This window comes from Apiospora aurea (genome assembly GCF_038362705.1).
Source record: "Apiospora aurea strain CBS 24483 chromosome Unknown utg000006l_segment0_segment0, whole genome shotgun sequence".
Lineage (NCBI taxonomy): Eukaryota > Fungi > Ascomycota > Sordariomycetes > Amphisphaeriales > Apiosporaceae > Apiospora > Apiospora aurea.
This window is the reverse complement of record NW_027117393.1, coordinates 4,199,702-4,215,777: the sequence shown is the minus strand read 5'-3', so window position 1 is coordinate 4,215,777 and position 16,076 is coordinate 4,199,702. Positions and strand designations below refer to the sequence as shown.

The 16,076-nt window shown below is 53.9% G+C and overlaps 6 protein-coding genes across 6 annotated transcripts; 3 read left to right on the top strand and 3 right to left on the bottom strand.

The window, feature by feature from the left end:
- Positions 1 to 2,433: 2,433 nt before the first annotated feature.
- PG986_009890 (40S ribosomal protein eS25) lies at positions 2,434 to 3,141 on the bottom strand. Its single transcript, XM_066846112.1, has 3 exons — positions 2,992 to 3,141; positions 2,581 to 2,790; positions 2,434 to 2,515 (listed from the first exon to the last, which is right to left on the bottom strand). The coding sequence occupies exons 1-3, from the start codon at positions 3,047 to 3,049 to the stop codon at positions 2,490 to 2,492; spliced, it is 294 nt and encodes a 97-aa protein (XP_066698510.1). The 5' UTR covers positions 3,050 to 3,141; the 3' UTR covers positions 2,434 to 2,489.
- Positions 3,142 to 3,485: 344 nt separating this feature from the next.
- PG986_009889 (40S ribosomal protein uS7) lies at positions 3,486 to 4,371 on the top strand (the record flags this gene model as incomplete). Its single annotated transcript, XM_066846111.1, has 3 exons — positions 3,486 to 3,625; positions 3,796 to 3,979; positions 4,054 to 4,371. 3 exons carry the CDS (start codon positions 3,486 to 3,488, stop codon positions 4,369 to 4,371), a joined length of 642 nt encoding a protein of 213 aa, XP_066698509.1.
- A 610-nt stretch (positions 4,372 to 4,981) lies between these two features.
- PG986_009888 (acetyltransferase) lies at positions 4,982 to 6,047 on the bottom strand (the record flags this gene model as incomplete). The annotated part of the gene is made up of 2 exons (XM_066846110.1): positions 4,982 to 5,359; positions 5,412 to 6,047. 2 exons carry the CDS (start codon positions 6,045 to 6,047, stop codon positions 4,982 to 4,984), a joined length of 1,014 nt encoding a protein of 337 aa, XP_066698508.1.
- Positions 6,048 to 7,270: 1,223 nt separating this feature from the next.
- Positions 7,271 to 8,207, bottom strand: PG986_009887 (membrane steroid-binding protein 2; the record flags this gene model as incomplete). The annotated part of the gene is made up of 2 exons (XM_066846109.1): positions 7,271 to 7,771; positions 7,869 to 8,207. The coding sequence occupies 2 exons, from the start codon at positions 8,205 to 8,207 to the stop codon at positions 7,271 to 7,273; spliced, it is 840 nt and encodes a 279-aa protein (XP_066698507.1).
- Positions 8,208 to 9,122: 915 nt separating this feature from the next.
- On the top strand, positions 9,123 to 12,419 carry PG986_009886 (heat shock protein 70-like protein; the record flags this gene model as incomplete). The annotated part of the gene is made up of 2 exons (XM_066846108.1): positions 9,123 to 9,125; positions 9,417 to 12,419. 2 exons carry the CDS (start codon positions 9,123 to 9,125, stop codon positions 12,417 to 12,419), a joined length of 3,006 nt encoding a protein of 1,001 aa, XP_066698506.1.
- A 2,187-nt stretch (positions 12,420 to 14,606) lies between these two features.
- PG986_009885 (endothiapepsin precursor) lies at positions 14,607 to 16,076 on the top strand (the record flags this gene model as incomplete). The annotated part of the gene is made up of 2 exons (XM_066846107.1): positions 14,607 to 14,980; positions 15,062 to 16,076. 2 exons carry the CDS (start codon positions 14,607 to 14,609, stop codon positions 16,074 to 16,076), a joined length of 1,389 nt encoding a protein of 462 aa, XP_066698505.1.

Sequence of the window (16,076 nt, the reverse complement as noted above, 5' to 3'; positions counted from 1 at the left end):
TTTACTCTATTTTCCCTCCATCCTGTTACCCGCGTTGCACTGGAGCTGGCCTGGCAGTACCTACCGCATGCAAGATTACAGCACAACCCTCCCTCCGAGGGCCAGCTAAATGACGAAAAGTGGGGTCTCCAGTGAGTTCACAGATCCGCATCTCCATCTATCTACGGCAAGATGTACCTGTACTGTATGGGGAAGGAGGTGTGCGACAAATTTTTACTTGTGATAGATAAGGTTGATCAAGAAATGTTCCGTCTGACTTCTATAGACCTCGTCTCTTCCGGCTCACGCGACACACTTTTCGATATGGACGTCGGGATGGGTACGGGTATTAGCTGAATTGAGCCTTTTTTTCCTCCTTTCTTTTTCCGTTTCCCATCTTACATATTATTAGTGAACAGCAAGCCTTGCATCAGTTAACTTCCGGCATGGGCCACGAATGCACTTGCGGATCTTCTTTCGTTCTAAGCTTCAGGGGTCCGTCTCTCTGCTACCCGAATCGAGATTTTTTTTTTACTCCTTCTCACACACTCCTTTGTAAGATGTATCGACTGTACCGGCTATATCCAGGCCCGCTACGATGTACCTACACACTAGATAGGTAAGCAATACGGGGGCTTTTCGGCTACCACTTGGCGAAACGACCATAGATGGACGGACAAGTTTGCGTCCATCCAGAGATATATTCTGACACAGCAATTGATCGAGATGATTGAGTCGAGGTCTGCCTCCATTACTCGCATAGCCGGTGCCATGCTACAGTCTAGGCTTATCCAGACGCGGCGTTCTGACCGACATTTTGGATGCCTACATCCAATTGGCAATCCATCCCTATTACATGCGTCGGAGCCGCAAATGGGTTTTTTTCGTCGTGTTCCCTGCCCAACCTGGAGCTTGGGGCTCCTTCCTCCGCTGGTCAAAGCTCATATATCGTGCTCTTGTAACATCAAAGAAGTCTTTGTTCCCAGGTTCCCTGCCTGCGTCGAGGCTTTTCGGCTGCTGTTCCACTTGCCAGCAAGCAGGCAAGGCAGACACATCCGCAAGTGCTGCATGGGTGATGCAGTTCGTCCTACATTTTGAGCCGCTTTGTCGAACCTCAAACGGGTCTTCATACATACTAGGGCCGTTTCGCGGCTGCGGCTCTCTAGCCTGTCAGCCCGAGTTTCTTACTCCAGTCAGATTCGCACTTCACGATAAGCTTCAATGTCAGCTCGGCTTTGGCAATGCGCTGAAATTGCATCTTACTTTTGGGCTTGGGCCTTTGAGAGAAGAGCTTTTGTTGAGTCGCGAAGCTGGCTTGAGACCGAATTGTCTGACCCTGCCCGTCATGGTTGTGCCTTGCAAAAGCTAATCGCTGTGGCTGAAGCTGGCCGCCAGCCTCAACGCCATCACCAATCTTGAAAGCTTGGCAATTTTCCCGATAAAGAAGAACTAGACATCAAGCACTCCGGGATTCAATAATGCATACACGGACTTTGGTCGGTGGATTGCTGTGCTTGTGGAGTAAAGCATTTGAGCGGTAGGCCAGCAACGGAGGCGGTAGTCAACTCAGATCGGCCAGCAGGCAATAGTATTGGGCAGAGAGAACTTGTACGACGCATGAGTGGCCGCAATTACCACGTTGGGCAAGTATAACTGATTGCAGACTGGTCCCATTAAGCATACTGATCACAAATGGACTATACAATCTTGCCTCCTATCAAGCTGTACTCTGGAAGAATTGGTTATCAAATCTTCCCGTCTAACCAGACGGTTGCCAAGGGCAGAGGCGTCATATAAGGCGTTAGCATCGATACTGAGTGATACTTACTATAAGCTGAATACTGACTTCTGATCAAATTTGGCACATCATAGTAGAAGCCAGTACCTTGGAAAGATATTGTCGTGTTGACTTCTGCTCAAGCCATTGCGCCATACCGTGGTTTACAACCGGATCTTACTAAGCTCGTGTGGTTGGGTCCTTGAAATTTAACAGTGGCATCTAGTTACTCCGTCCTTGTATGTTTCGGATAGATACCGAACGGCAACGCCGGGGGTAGTCTCGCAGGATCTTTGCTACAACCGCTAGGCGCACAGTTCTAGCGGCTGCATAAATATTCTGGCACTCGATATATCCCAGCCACGCCAGGCGGTTCTCACAGCTGTTACGGAGCGAGTACTACAAGACAAGGCTTAGCTGAGGGCCACAGGCAATGGCCAGACCCCCAGAGAATATAATCTTCAGCACGTCATCGCCCCACGGCAGCACAATCGATCACGAACGAGAATAGGAGGTCAGAAGGGCGAACTTTCTCTTTTATTCTGCCTCAACTGAATGTCACTGCAGCAAAGACACTGAACCAAATACCAGTTCCCTATGCTACGCCGGAGATCAAATGCCGAACCGAAAACCATCAAATCCGTTTTTTCCCTGTGCGATCCATCTGACCTGTCAAATACGTCGTCTGAATCGACTTCACAATCGTCATAGCATCGTGAGTGAGATTGATGATTTAGTCCGTGGCGCCAACAGCGCGGGCTGGATGAAGTAGTTAGCAAAAATGACTCTCGTTTCGTTGAATCCGCGGTTTGAGGGCGACGTACTGTAGATCTTCATCTTGCTGTGTGTGACAACGGGCTTGATCTGACCCTTCTCCTCGAGATCCTTCAGGCACTTGCGTGCCAGAGAACCGTTGACCTTAAGTCTGTCGACCAGGGTGGCAACGGTCACAAGGCGGTAAGACTGGACATCCTTGTAGAGCTTGTCGGAAGTGTTCTTGTCGAGAAGGACGGCGTGCTGGGCCTTGTCCTTGACTGGAGGAGAGGAGGAATGTCAGCGAAAAAAAGTCCTTCTTGGAGGAGTGTGCCTCCTGCGTAGCGAAAATGCTGATGATTGCATTCTGGTCGCGCCATTCCGCACGCAGGAGGCGCGCAGCAGCGGCGCCGCCAGAACAGAACAGAACCATCGCGCACGTCGCTCGCATCGGCAGCATCACAAATGCATCAAGCACTCACCCTTGCCCTTCGACCACTTCTTCTTCTGCTTCTTGGCACCAGTGTTAGCGGGAGCCATGTTGTCGGATTTGTTGATTTGGTGTTGGTTGTCGGGATCTTCGTCAAGAGGAACAGTCGATTAAAGTCGTTCGAATGAATGCACTATTCAATTCTCAGAATTGTTGGAGGGGGCGTCCCATCCAGTCAGCTGCAGGCGATCGCTTTGCCCTAGAGATTAGGCCAATCAGAGTTCCGGAAGCAGCTGCCATAAGTGGGGGGGCTGCGACTTTCCCACGAATTTTTGAATTTTTGTGTGTGTGAATTTTCTCCATCGGCTAAACCCCGACCAGCAAGCACCGACACTCCAGAAGCAAAGGGTTGTGTGAGTTTATTGGACTTCACTCGGTTTGCCAGACTGCAAAAAATTAATACCACCGACCAGCCAACTTCGCCCAGCGCCCATCCCTCATCGACAACTAACCACACCCCAAGCGTCGGTCAATTTTACGCCCAAGATGTCTGACAACGGCGAGATCGAGGTTGAGTCCTCCAACTACCAGGTCCTTCCCAAGGATGTCGTCTCCGAGATTGGCAGCGTCAAGCTGTTCAACCGCTGGTCCTACGAGGATGTCGAGATCCGCGACATCTCTTTGACGTAAGGACACCCCCAAAAATATCCGAGCCTCGGCGCAGCGAGCTGTATGGGATTTTGAACCTTTGGGGGAAATCAATTGTTCTATACATGCCTTGCGGCTGGGGCTCGGAATCGCATCATAAAGTACTTGGAGGGGAAAGTGCTAATTATGGATTTTTCCCGATATGTAGCGATTACATCCAGATTCGCTCGCCCGTCTACGTGCCTCACTCCGCTGGCCGTTTCGCCGCCAAGCGTTTCCGCAAGGCCAACTGCCCCATCATTGAGCGTCTGACCAACTCTCTGATGATGCACGGCCGCAACAACGGCAAGAAGCTGATGGCCGTCCGCATCGTCGCCCACGCTTTCGAGATCGTAAGCATTTACATCCCACCCTTTGCGCACAGCAAATACGACAAGGGCGAACCGAAAACTAACCAAGTACACAGATCCACCTGATGACCGACCAGAACCCCATCCAGATCGCGGTTGACGCCATTGTCAACTGCGGTCCCCGTGAGGACAGCACCAGAATCGGTTCCGCCGGTACCGTCCGCCGTCAAGCCGTCGATGTCTCCCCTCTCCGCCGTGTCAACCAGGCCATTGCCCTGCTCACCACCGGTGCCCGTGAGGCTTCTTTCCGCAACATCAAGTCCATTGCTGAGTGCTTGGCTGAGGAGCTGATCAACGCTGCCAAGGGTAGCAGCAACTCTTACGCCATCAAGAAGAAGGACGAGTTGGAGCGTGTCGCCAAGAGCAACCGATAGATGCTCTTCTATTTCCGTTTTGCAATGGAAAGGGGAAAAGGGGTTCTCGGCGTGGAATCGATCAATCTGGGCATTTTTCACCTTTGCATTTGTGTGTTCTGGCTCAGGGCGGCATGTGGTATCATGGTTATGCATGTCACATAGGGCTCTTAAACGAATGAAAAGTTTTGCTCATAAGGAGAGCAAAATGGTCTGAACATCTACGAGGCGTCTTACGGCTTTTTGGTGCGATATCATGAACAGTGAACTGGGTCTACGATGTCACGAGTAGTATGGACTTCAAGAGTTTCTTCCTCATGGCCTGCTAGTAAAAACAAAAGAAATGCACATGAATGACAATGCCTCGGTGTCTTGAGAGTGGTATCAATCGTCTATGTTTTGTACGAACTTCGTGTGAGTGGCCGTAGCCAAACCTCGAGCAGCCTCGAGCAGCCGCGAGAGTCCGTCATTCTTCATTATTGCAAGCAATATCCCCTTCTTTCTTTGTCAATGCTGGATATCCTTCCCCTATTTTTTTTTTTTTTATTTTTTTTGTTCGTTTCGTCATTTCTTTATCACGTCTGCCTACCCCTGTCCGTCCAATCATAGTTCTCTCTCCCCCATCCACCCGTCAAACCTGGACCGGGACATCCTTAGTATTGAGGCGGAGGAACATGCCAACGTGGGGGACGCCCTCCTCGTACCAGCGGCCCATGCCCTCGTCAACCTTAAAACCCCAGCGCTCGTACGTCTTGATCACGGCCTCCTGGGCGTGGGCGCAGACGAGCCCGCCCCAACGCGGGATCTCGCTGGCCTGCTCGGCGTTCAGCGCGTCCATGCCCTTCTCCGTGACGCTCGGGTCGAAGTAGCGCGGGTGCGTCTCGAGCCAGCGCCGGGCCGCTACCCACAGCTGGCCCGCCATGTGCCGGCCCCGGTACGCCGGGAGCACCGCGAGGCGGCCGACCTTCACGTACGGCTCCTGGCCGTCGTGGAACGTGGTCGCGCGGTCCTGCGCGTAGGGGGGGCGGGGTCTCGGCGGCGGCGAGAGTGGTGGCGCCTACGCCTAGGCCTGGGTCGGCTCCGGCGACTCCCGGTGCTGCTAGTGCTGATGGTGCTGATGAGGTAGTGGCGGTGGTGGTAGGTGCTGCCGGTTCCATTGAGGTTGGGAAGGGAGGGAAAGGAGTCATCTTAGACTCATCGCTGCCGTTGCCGTCCAAGGAGTCCTTAACTGCCGCGCCGCCAGCGCCGCCGGAGTGCTTCTTGTCGTCGTTTCCGTTCCCGCGGCCGTTGTTAGTTTTGGTTCCGGGGCGGTCGACGAGCTTGTAGTCCTCGTACCAGCCGTCGGGCTGGGGATGGGGCGGGTGAGGGAAGGGGACGATGCGCATGGTGCCGATGGGCAGGGTGTGCGTCTCGGAGCGGCGGGGCCGGAGGATGAGGCCGGTGTCCGGGTCGACCTGCTCCAGCTCGACGACCTTGCTGACGGAGGCGTAGACGACCCAGTGGCAGGAGCGGGGGTCGTCGTTGTCGTACTCGAACTCGAGCGGCATGCGCTGCTCGTCGACGAAGACGGCCTCGCGCACCGACATGGCGTCCCGGAAGACCTTGGGCACGGGGCACGGCTGCTGGTCGTGCGGCTTGGTCCGGTCGTAGTCGTCGAGCTTGCTAGGCTCGAGGAGCGAGATGAACGGAGTGCCCATGGTTGCTGGCTGGTGTTGTGCTGCGTGGTTCCCTGTAGGCAGGTGGAAGATGAGAATGAAGGTGTTGGTTGCCGAGTAGGTGGTATAATGCACCTGCTCAATGTGGGTTTGAGACAAGGGCTGTGGTCTGACTCCGGTGTGACTCCGTCGTGTAGAGACGAGAGGTGTGGTGTGTAAGTTAGAAACGGAACATGCCTCGGTCCTGAAGGATGCAGGGTGTGACTCGGGAAAGGCACGTGGTTTGCCAGCGAGTCCCGACTTGTTGATAAGGACTTTTTGCTTAGGCAAACAATGACATAAATGCTCGGTACATGCTGTTCATGAAGATGTGTTTTGGGTGGTGCTGCTTGAAACAAGCCCGTCAACGTTCAAATCTGGTGCATTGATTGTTGTGGCGGGTCCTGACACCATTTGGGAACTAAAGGAAGTAGTGATGGATTTAGGCGTGGTTTCCCGTCGTCATCTTTTTCGCGTAATTGGTTGACGAAAAGAAAGGGTGTGGGACCCAGGGTTGGTGGACAGCAGCAACTGCTGCCTTTAAAGCCTTTCCGTTCAATAAGCTGGGAGGGCGTTGGCAGGAAACGCAAAGCGGCTTGAGGTGAATGGAACATGAACAGGCAGATGACACAAAGTCCGGGATGGGACGGTCTCACGGAGACCCGTTGAACCCGGTCATCGGTGTGCTAGGCATCTTTATTCGGAGGCTTTCCCCACCGGAGGACCCACGAAATGTGCGAAGGGGACTGAGTGTCAAATAAATGCCAGTGGTTATGCGACCGAAGAGTGCAAGATGTGGTGTCTCTATGATGCAATATGTATTGCCACTGCAGTTGATCGCTATCAAAACAGCAGAGGAGGCAACATGATGATATAGTTGAACACTCGAGGCAATTGCACTCATGTTCCCATTACCTGGCGGACGTTCACATCAATCAAGAGGGTACCGGGAAAAGAGCACTGTGGAATGTACCGTTTGGCTCTACAGAATGGCAGTACATATTAGGAAAAGTTGTCGTCATAAGCCAGAAATAATAGGATTCAAGTCACCTCTTCAAGTTGACCTTTACGAGCTCATTGGTTACACGCCGAGGTCGGACAACTGCCGCCTAGATTATCTCGCACCTGAAGCTCGTGCGCCATCTATTCAAACAAAACCCAGTTCAACCTTCGAAACTTGACCCCTAATGTCTGCTCTTTCTGCCCCCTTTTCCGCCTATAGTACTTTATTGCCCAGGCACCTTCCTCTTGGGCCTCTGCTGCTGCGCCGCGTCGCACAGCTTCTTACGGGGCTCCTTCTCGAGCCAGCCGGGCTCGCGCTTGACGGTGCCGACCTTGTGGTACTTGTCGGAGCGGGCGAAGAAGTTGGCCCAGTGCTCGAGGGCCTCAAAGACCTTGCGCTCGGCCTCCTCGCGCTCCAGCTTCTTGAGCTCGGCGAGCTGGGCGTCCGAGTAGTGCTTGTTGTCGAAGGCCGGGTCGTCGACCGGCAGGAACATCTCCTCGACGCCGCGCAGGTCCGCCGTCCGGTCGTCGGCGAAGCAGCCCGTCACGAAGCCGCGCGACGCGTCCACGCCGGAGAAGATGTTGTAGGAGCCGCCCGGGCCGTAGGTGCGCCGGTTCGCGGAGACATCGTAGATGGTGCCGTTGATGGCGAGGTAGACGGGGGATTCAGGGTTGCGGCCGTCGAATTGGGCAAGCTCTTCGAGCGTGAGCTGCAGAGGGGCTGCCTATATCATTATAGCCAGGTCAGTGATGCTGCTTTGACTCTGGATCTCCTCGTAACCATGGGGGAAAAGGGGCCAGGAAAGGGGGATGAAACCGTACAAATTGCGATTTCCACCAATTCATCCGCAAATACTTGGGTGGGTGTTTCATGCCCCAGGTGAAGCTCTCGCCGCTCGAGATCAGATAGCTCAGTCCCGCCGAGGCAAGGAGGAGGAAGGTGATGACGCGCAAGATGTCGAGCCAGGGCGTGTAGCCATCGAGGTCCTCGTCTTCGTCCTGGAGGCGGGCCTTGGGCGTCCGCTTGGGCTTGGGCTCGGGGATTACCTCCTCAGCTTCTTCGGTGGCGGATGACTCGGCGGGCGTGGGGTCGGCTACGGGTTCGCCGGCGGCCTGCGCCGCCTTCTTGCGCTGCCGGACTGAGCCCCGGGTTTCTGGCATGGTGGTGGTTTAGGTATGCGCCACGTTACAGGCTGGTCGCAATTGAATGGAAGCCCTGTGACGACTTCGTAGCTCGACCTGGGATGAGTCAATTGCTCGTCGGAGAAGCAAAGGACTGTCGTTGACACAGAGGGAGGCAAGTGGGATGATGGTCAGAGAATGAATGAACTTCAGATCTGGCGACCCAAGATCGGGATTGCGAGCTGCTTTTACCTCCTGCTTGAATGGCTCCGGACCTTGCAGCCCCGCTTTCCCGGTGGTCTATTTCGGGCTCTCGGGGAGTTGCACAGCAGTACATACATACCTAATACTACATGAACCTACAGTACGAGAATACTTGTCTGGTATGCGTGGAAAAGACGCATAAACATGCGCGTGTCAGATTTTCCGCTGATCTGTGCAATCTGTCTTTTGTCCAGGATGGCATATACTTTGTTTTTGGAGATGAAGCTCAATAATAAGATGTCGATCGTTCCGCCCAGGCAAACCCGCTATTGTGGGTTGCTGCTTGTACTCTGTGCTGTTGTACGAAAATTCGAACGTATTCGTGTGATAAAGCCACTGCCATCTGGACTCAAACACGGTGCTGGAGAAATTGTAAAAGATGCTTAGAGCTCAATTGATATCCAGGTGAAGTCGCATGTATTATCGATGTGTTCTGGATGAGCATTCTATTAGCCACTCACCCATCATATGTACATACTTCCCAAGAAGGGTGCATTGAATACAAGGTTCAAATGCTGAGTTGAGGTGCAGGCAGCGGAAAACAGGCGCCGAATCAGAGTGGCAGTTGGGCTCCCCCTGCTGTAATTGAGCCAATCAGCGGCGGAATTGTGTCCCGAGTAGGGGTCTCTGGGTCCTCGCCGCTCCCACCTTGCCATTAGCTGTCCTCTTCTGACGGCATCGCAGAAAGCTATGGTAATTGTGAATAATTAATTGGTGGGGGATTGCATAGCTGTCCAGAATTAGGTAACCCATTACCTACCACTTACTACATCCTTCGATTCTCACCGTCTCGACAAGAGGACAGATTCCTTACGACGACGAGCTTGGATGTTTATTTGATAATACGTCCCGCAGCCCGCTTTGAGTGGATTTCCTCCTGGCCGACTCTTTCCCTCTTTGTTGTATATTCCTACTGCAATTCGCCAGCACCAAGCTTAAGCTGGTTTCGCAACATTTTTAGCTGGCGACACCTTCGCCGAACAGCATCGCCCACAACATGGTGCAACTATCGTCACCACGCAGCCTTGTGCTCTGCGTGGCCTTCCTTTCTCCACAAATGTCTCTGCTATAGCTGCCGTCCTCGGTGTCGACCTGGGAACCGAGTACATCAAAGCCACGCTTGTCAAGCCCGGCATCCCCCTCGAAATCGTCCTGACCAAAGACTCGAGAAGAAAGGAAACTTCCGCCGTCGCCTTCAAGCCCTTCCAGAATGCCCCCAAGTCCGGTGCATACCCCGAACGCGCCTATGGCTCCGATGCCATGGCCCTCTCGGCTCGTTTCCCGAGCGACGTCTACCCCAACCTGAAGACCCTCCTGGGTCTGCCCGCCGACGATGCGCAGGTGTCAGAATACCTTGCCAGACACCCTGCCCTGCAGATGGAGAAGTACAAGGATCGGGACACCGTCTCCTTTAAGAGCAAAGTTTTCACCGCCGAGGAGGACTCCTGGATGGTCGAGGAACTGTTGGCTATGGAACTCCAGAGCATTCAGCGCAACGCCGAGAGCCTGGCTGGATCCGATACCCTTGTCCGCTCTGCCGTCATCACCGTGCCCCCTTTCTACACTGTCGAGGAGAAGCGCGCAGTCCAGATGGCCGCCGAGCTGATCGGTCTCAAGGTCCTGTCGCTCATCAGCGATGGCATGGCCGTCGGTCTCAACTACGCCACCAGCAGACAGTTCCCCAACATCAACGAGGGCGCCAAGCCCGAGTACCACATGGTCTTCGACATGGGTGCCGGCTCGGCCAAGGCCACTGTCATGAAGTTCCAGTCCCGCACCGTCAAGGACGTTGGCAAGTTCAACAAGACTGTCCAGGAAGTTCAGGTCGTGGGCAACGGATGGGACAGGACGCTGGGTGGTGATGCTCTCAACTATCTCATTCTGGATGATATGGTCCAGCAATTCGTTGAGAGCCCCGCCGCCAAGAAGGCATCGGTTACGATCGACAGTGTCCAGAAACACGGTCGGGCCGTGGCCAAGCTCCTGAAGGAAGCTGAGAAGCTGCGACATATCCTCAGTGCCAACACTGAGAGCCGAGGCAGCTTCGAGGGTCTGTACGAGGACATCGATTTCAAGTACAAGATCACCCGCGCAGACTTCGAGAAGATGGCTGAGGCTCACGCCGAAAGAGTTGGCGCTGCGGTCCAGAAGGCTCTGGATGCTGCTGAGCTGGATATCTCCCAGTTGGACTCCATCATCCTTCACGGAGGTGCTTCTCGTACACCCTTCGTCCAGAAAGCGCTTGAGAAGGTTGCTGGCAACGAGAAGCTCCGTAGCAATGTCAACTCGGATGAGTCTGCTGTATTTGGCGCTGGCTTCCGAGCCGCTGACCTAAGCCCCAGCTTCCGCGTCAAGGAGATTAAGGCTCTAGATGCTGCTGGCTACGCTGCTGGCATGAAGTGGACCAGCCCTCAGGGTAAGGCCCAGCAGCAGCGCCTGTGGACCGAGAGGTCTATCTTGGGCGCCACACTCAAGGAAGTCACCTTCACAAACCACGAGGATTTGACTGTCAAGTTCTACCAGTCAATCCCCTCTGCCGATGGTGCTGTGGAGAAGGAAACCAAGACTTTCACTACCAAGAACCTCACGGCAACTGTTGCACAACTTGTGGAGAAGAACGGCTGCAAGAACGAGGACATCCAGTTCAAGGTCAAACTACAGCTGCGAAGTGAGGATGGCGAAGTTGATGTAGTGAAAGCCCACGTCGAGTGCGAAGCTGAGGATACCGATAAAGAAGGCTCCGTCATGGATGGCGTCAAGAACCTCTTTGGGTTCGGCAAGAAGGACCAGCAGCCATTGAAGGATGGCGAAGAAAGCTCCGAAGATGCTGAGACTGCATCCACCACCGCCTCTACGGATACCGCCACTACTTCCTCAGTCGAGTCCAGCACCACTACCTCTACCGAGACCGGCTCTGCCTCGGCTGAGTCGACTGATGCGGCCAAGCCCAAGAAGACCATTGTCGTTCCTGTCGACTTCAAGCTTGAGAAGGCTGGAGTACCCGAGCTCAGCAAGGATGACCTCGGCTCTGCAAAGTCCCGTATCAAGGCCTTCGAGATGTCAGACAGGTCGCGTCGCGCTCGTGAGGAGACTCTTAACCAGCTTGAGGCCTTCACCTACCGTGTCCGCGATCTTCTGGACAGCGAATCCTTTGTTGCCACCTCTTCCAAGAACGAGCGCGCAGCTTTGGAAAAGAAGGCCGGCGAGGTTAGTGAATGGCTCTACGACGACGGTGCCGACGCCACTCGCGACGAACTCAAGTCGCGCCTCAAGTCACTTAAAGATATGGTGTCGCCCGTCGAGAAGCGCATCAAGGAGAAGTCGGAGCGACCAGAACTTGTTAAGTCACTCCGCGGTACCCTCAACCAGACTGCCACTTTCATCGAGACGATTCGGAAGCAGATCGCCGAGGCCGAGGCCTGGTCGTCATCCGCTTCGGCCAATGCTGCGTCCGCGACGTCTGGTGAGGCATCGTCTGTCACTGCTGCGCCTTCCAAGAGCTCCGACGACTTCGACGGCCTCGAGGATGACGCCGCTGCATCTACAACTACTACGGCTACTTCCGAGGATGTTGGCCCCGTCCCAGTCTTATATACCATGGACGACCTGAAGGAGATAACAGATCTTTCCAAGTCCACTCTTGACTGGTTGGAGAAGAAGCTGGCCGAGCAGGCCAAGCTCCCCGAGACGGCCGACCCCGTCATCACCGTCGACGAGATCTCCAAGAAGGCCAAGAAGCTGGAGCAGGTCGGCATGCAACTGGCGATGAAGGCGGTCAAGAACTTTGACAGCAAGGGCGGGAAGAAGTCGTCCAAGAAGTCTGGCAAGAAGTCGGATAGCACCAAGACGGGCACGGCGGCCGGCTCGGAGCAGACGATAGATGCCGATGAGATCGAGAAGATGGTCAAGAAGATGGCGGCCGAGCAGGCACAGAAGGACAAGGAACAGGAGAAGAACAAGGACAAGCCCAAGCACGACGAGCTGTGATACAGTACATACAAGTACAGTTAGTAGAACAAAACAACGGCTATAGACTTTTTTTACGAACACAGAATTTTAGATGCAATCATCCTACACTGGCAGATCGATCTATCTCTGATCTATCTCACTTGACTTGACATATCCGGGTAGTAACCAAGATACCCCCAGGTTGCTGGCTCCGTTCTTTGACATCATTCGGGTAGTATGTAACTGGAATACCTAGCTAGCCTACGGTTGCTCAGTTCGTTCTGTTTCTCGGTGATTTGTGCCCCTGAAGGACCATTGCCAAGGTCGTACCTAAACAGGCCGAGCCTCCAGATTGAGGTAACGAAGGGTGACGTTGTCAAACAACGTGAGTGGGACGGCGCTGTGCCACCAGAGTCTTTTTTTTTTTTTCTGTCCTGGCACACAACGGGCAAACAGTCGTCGTACAAGGAAGCCCTACTCGTCGAACTAACCTTGCTTTGTTTGTCACATCGATTAATCGGACCAATGGGCAGGAGCCCCTGAGACGGGGCTAGGACGGCGACATATGCTAGGTATCCTAATGCGGTGAGCCTGCAGTGGCCCTGCATTTGGTGTGGGCCTGGCAGGAAGTGAGGGCGTAGATTGGGATTACCCTTGCGCTGGCTCGGGTGTCAAAACGGATGTGGCTAGCCGTTGGGACGATTTCCTGTTCGAGTTGATGCTCTTGGGGGGGGACGGGACAGACGGACGGGAGGGACGGGACCAGCACGCAAATACGCATCGGTGATGGGGGAATGAAGTGACACCCGGCAGTCGAGACATAGCCTTCTCCCCGTCCATTCTTGGAGTGCCGTGCCGTGGAAAGGGAGAGCCGGGGTCTGTCTGTAGCACTGGCTCCACGTCCAATATCTAGACAGTGGCAATGTTCGCCCGTTGTTACTACCACTGTACACGAAGATCTTGATGAACGCTACGATACAATATAGCAGCCTGGCTGGGTGTTCAACGTAGCAGATTTCGTTGGCTCCTGTGGACGTATGACATGGTTGGCTGTGACAACTGTCTTCGCTCCGACTAGCCTCTACTGCCACTCGGCAAACGAAGAATCAACGTATACGTAAGGATGACAGGACAGCAACTGATGATTTTGTGATGGTTGTTGTTGTTGTTTGATACAGCCTAGCTATGTGTATATGGTAGCACGAGGCTTGACAGGCACGGCTCGCCTATTACCTGGCCTAGCCTTCCTTTACCTGGAGTCATGTTCAACAATGACGGTGTGTGTATATTTGTTCAAATGTTCTGTACCCGATCATCCATCCGATGTCCACTGTAATGCAGGTACCCAGCATAGATAGTCTATCAAATGTTTGCACAGGTAATCTGATCGTGAAGGCTGCAAAACTGCCCGTTTGATTTTTGTTGACCCTCGCCATGGCCTCCAGACTACAGATGCACATTACCTGTAACCTACTTACAGTGTACCACCTGTTTACATGTAGGAAGTAGGCCGCATCAGAACTTTGTGTACTTGACCATCCAGTCTATCTATCGTCTGAGGGTATTATTCGATGTTCTGTCGATTCCCTCCCTAATTGATAGCTACACACGTAAAGTAGGTAGGACGGGAAGAAAGGGCGATGGCATGATGGGGGGATGGGGGGGATGGCACCTGTACCTGCCTGATGGAGTACTACTTACTGCTTGACCTGTCTGTACCCGTACCGCTTCACCTGCTCCTTCCTTCTTCTTCCTACATGTATTGATGTCCCATACTTGGGCTACTCGAGGCTTCATTCCGCATCGTGGAAGTTTGGCCGCATTCTGCGATTCCAGTCACACGACATCTGCCCATCCCACCTTTAATTCCGTCCAACACTCCCCCTTCAATCCTATTTGATGTGCGGCACCGACTTGGCAAACGCGTCACGACATTAGGTATTCTCTCTATCAGTCTGGGTCCTTCTCCTTTGGTCCGATATCTCATACACCTCTCAGGTAACTGGTCTGGTTTGAGACACTATAAGAGTCGGAGTCCCTTTGTCAACCAAAGCTCTCTCGTTTGCCCTTTCCACTGACAAGCCGGGGCACATCTGGGGCTTTCACTCCATCCTTTACATCCTTCACAGCCTGCTCACCCTCAGTCAGTTCTTTTACTTACTTTCCACCAACGTGACCCAACTTTTCCCATCTTTCACAGCTCCAAGTCCAAGCAGACAGACAACCATGGCAGGCTTCACGCATGTCTGCCTGGTGGCAGCCATGTGGCTGACCCTCTTCTCGGCCTTCGTTTCCTCTATCCCTGTCTCTGAGGGTGCTACCTTCTCTGCCTCTGTCAAATCCAGCCTCAAGCGTCATGGCCACGTCGACCCCCGTGTCCAGTACATGCGCACCTTGGCCAAGTACAACATCCCCATCCCCGAGAAGCTCGAGAAGATTGCGACCTCCAAGATGGCAAAGATGGCCAAGGCCAAGGCCGCAACGCCCGATGGTGTCCCGACTGTCGCTGAAGAGGGTGACATGTACTACCTTGCCCCCGTCGGTATCGGAAATCCTCCGCAGCAGCTCTACCTCGACTTCGACACGGGGTCCTCAGACTCGTGAGTGGCTACATTGCTCTATCCTACCGTAGTGGTCCCCCCTAGTAGGACCATAGCTGCTAACGAATGCCCTTTGTCTAGCTGGGTATTCTCTACCGACACCGCTGCGAGTGAAGTTCAAGGCCAATCCATCTGGGATCCACGCAAGTCTTCCACCGCGGAGCTTGTCCCCAACGCCACCTGGGAGATTATCTACGGTGACTTCTCTAGTTCATCGGGCATAGTCTACAAGGACACTCTTAGTCTCGGCTCTTCGTTAATCATCAACAACATGACTATCGAGTCTGCCCAGGACGTCTCAGACACCTTCTCCAAGGAGTTCAAGATGTCGGGCCTCCTCGGGCTTGCTTGGCCCAGCATTGCCCAAACCACGCCTCCAATGGACGTTCTCCTAGACTTCCTCCCCCAAGTCCTCAAAGACCCGCTCTTCACTGCCGACCTGAGGCACAGCAGTGACAAGGGCTCGTACAACTTTGGATACATCGACCATAGCCTCCATGGCTCAGATATTCAATACGTCGACGTCGACATCAGCGAGGGCTTCTGGGGCATCCAGATGACTGGCTACGCAATTTCTGGCCAAGACGTCCGGTACGAGTTCTCCCAACCCAAGTCGGTCATCGTGGACACTGGCACGACTCTTCTTTACGCCCCTGAGTCTGCAGTCGAAGACTACTTTAGAGCCGTACCTAGTGCAAATTTCTCCGAAGATATCTATGGTTATATTTTACCTTGTAACGCGACACCACCTGATTTCATCTGGGAGATCGGTGATCCCACAGGTGATCGCGTCGTCGGCCGTGTTCCCGGAAGCTACATCGCGTTCCAGTCGCTCGCTGACGTCGTTGGAGAAGATGAGCCAATGGAGCCTTGGATGGAGGGACAGTGCTATGCTGGCCTGCAGACCCTGGGTGGGTTCTCAAGCCCCGATGGCATCCTTGGCGATGTCTGGTTGAAGGCAGGCTTCAGTGTGTTCGACGTGGGCAACAAGAAGTACGGAAGTGCCCCCAAGCCCCTGGATGCCACCAACAAGAAGCTGGGCCATTACCGCCGAGACAAGGTTCCCTTCTCGCGCAAGAAGAAGATTATGGTGTAG

Coding starts and splice junctions, on each gene's coding strand:
- PG986_009890 (XM_066846112.1), bottom strand. CDS start 3,049: ATGGCTCCCGCTAACACTGGTGCCAAGAAGCAGAAGAAGAAGTGGTCG. Junction 2,791..2,991: donor GAAGTGGTCGAAGGGCAAGG/GTGAGTGCTTGA, acceptor CCTCTCCTCCAG/TCAAGGACAAGGCCCAGCAC. Junction 2,516..2,580: donor CAGCAAGATGAAGATCTACA/GTACGTCGCCCT, acceptor TACTTCATCCAG/CCCGCGCTGTTGGCGCCACG.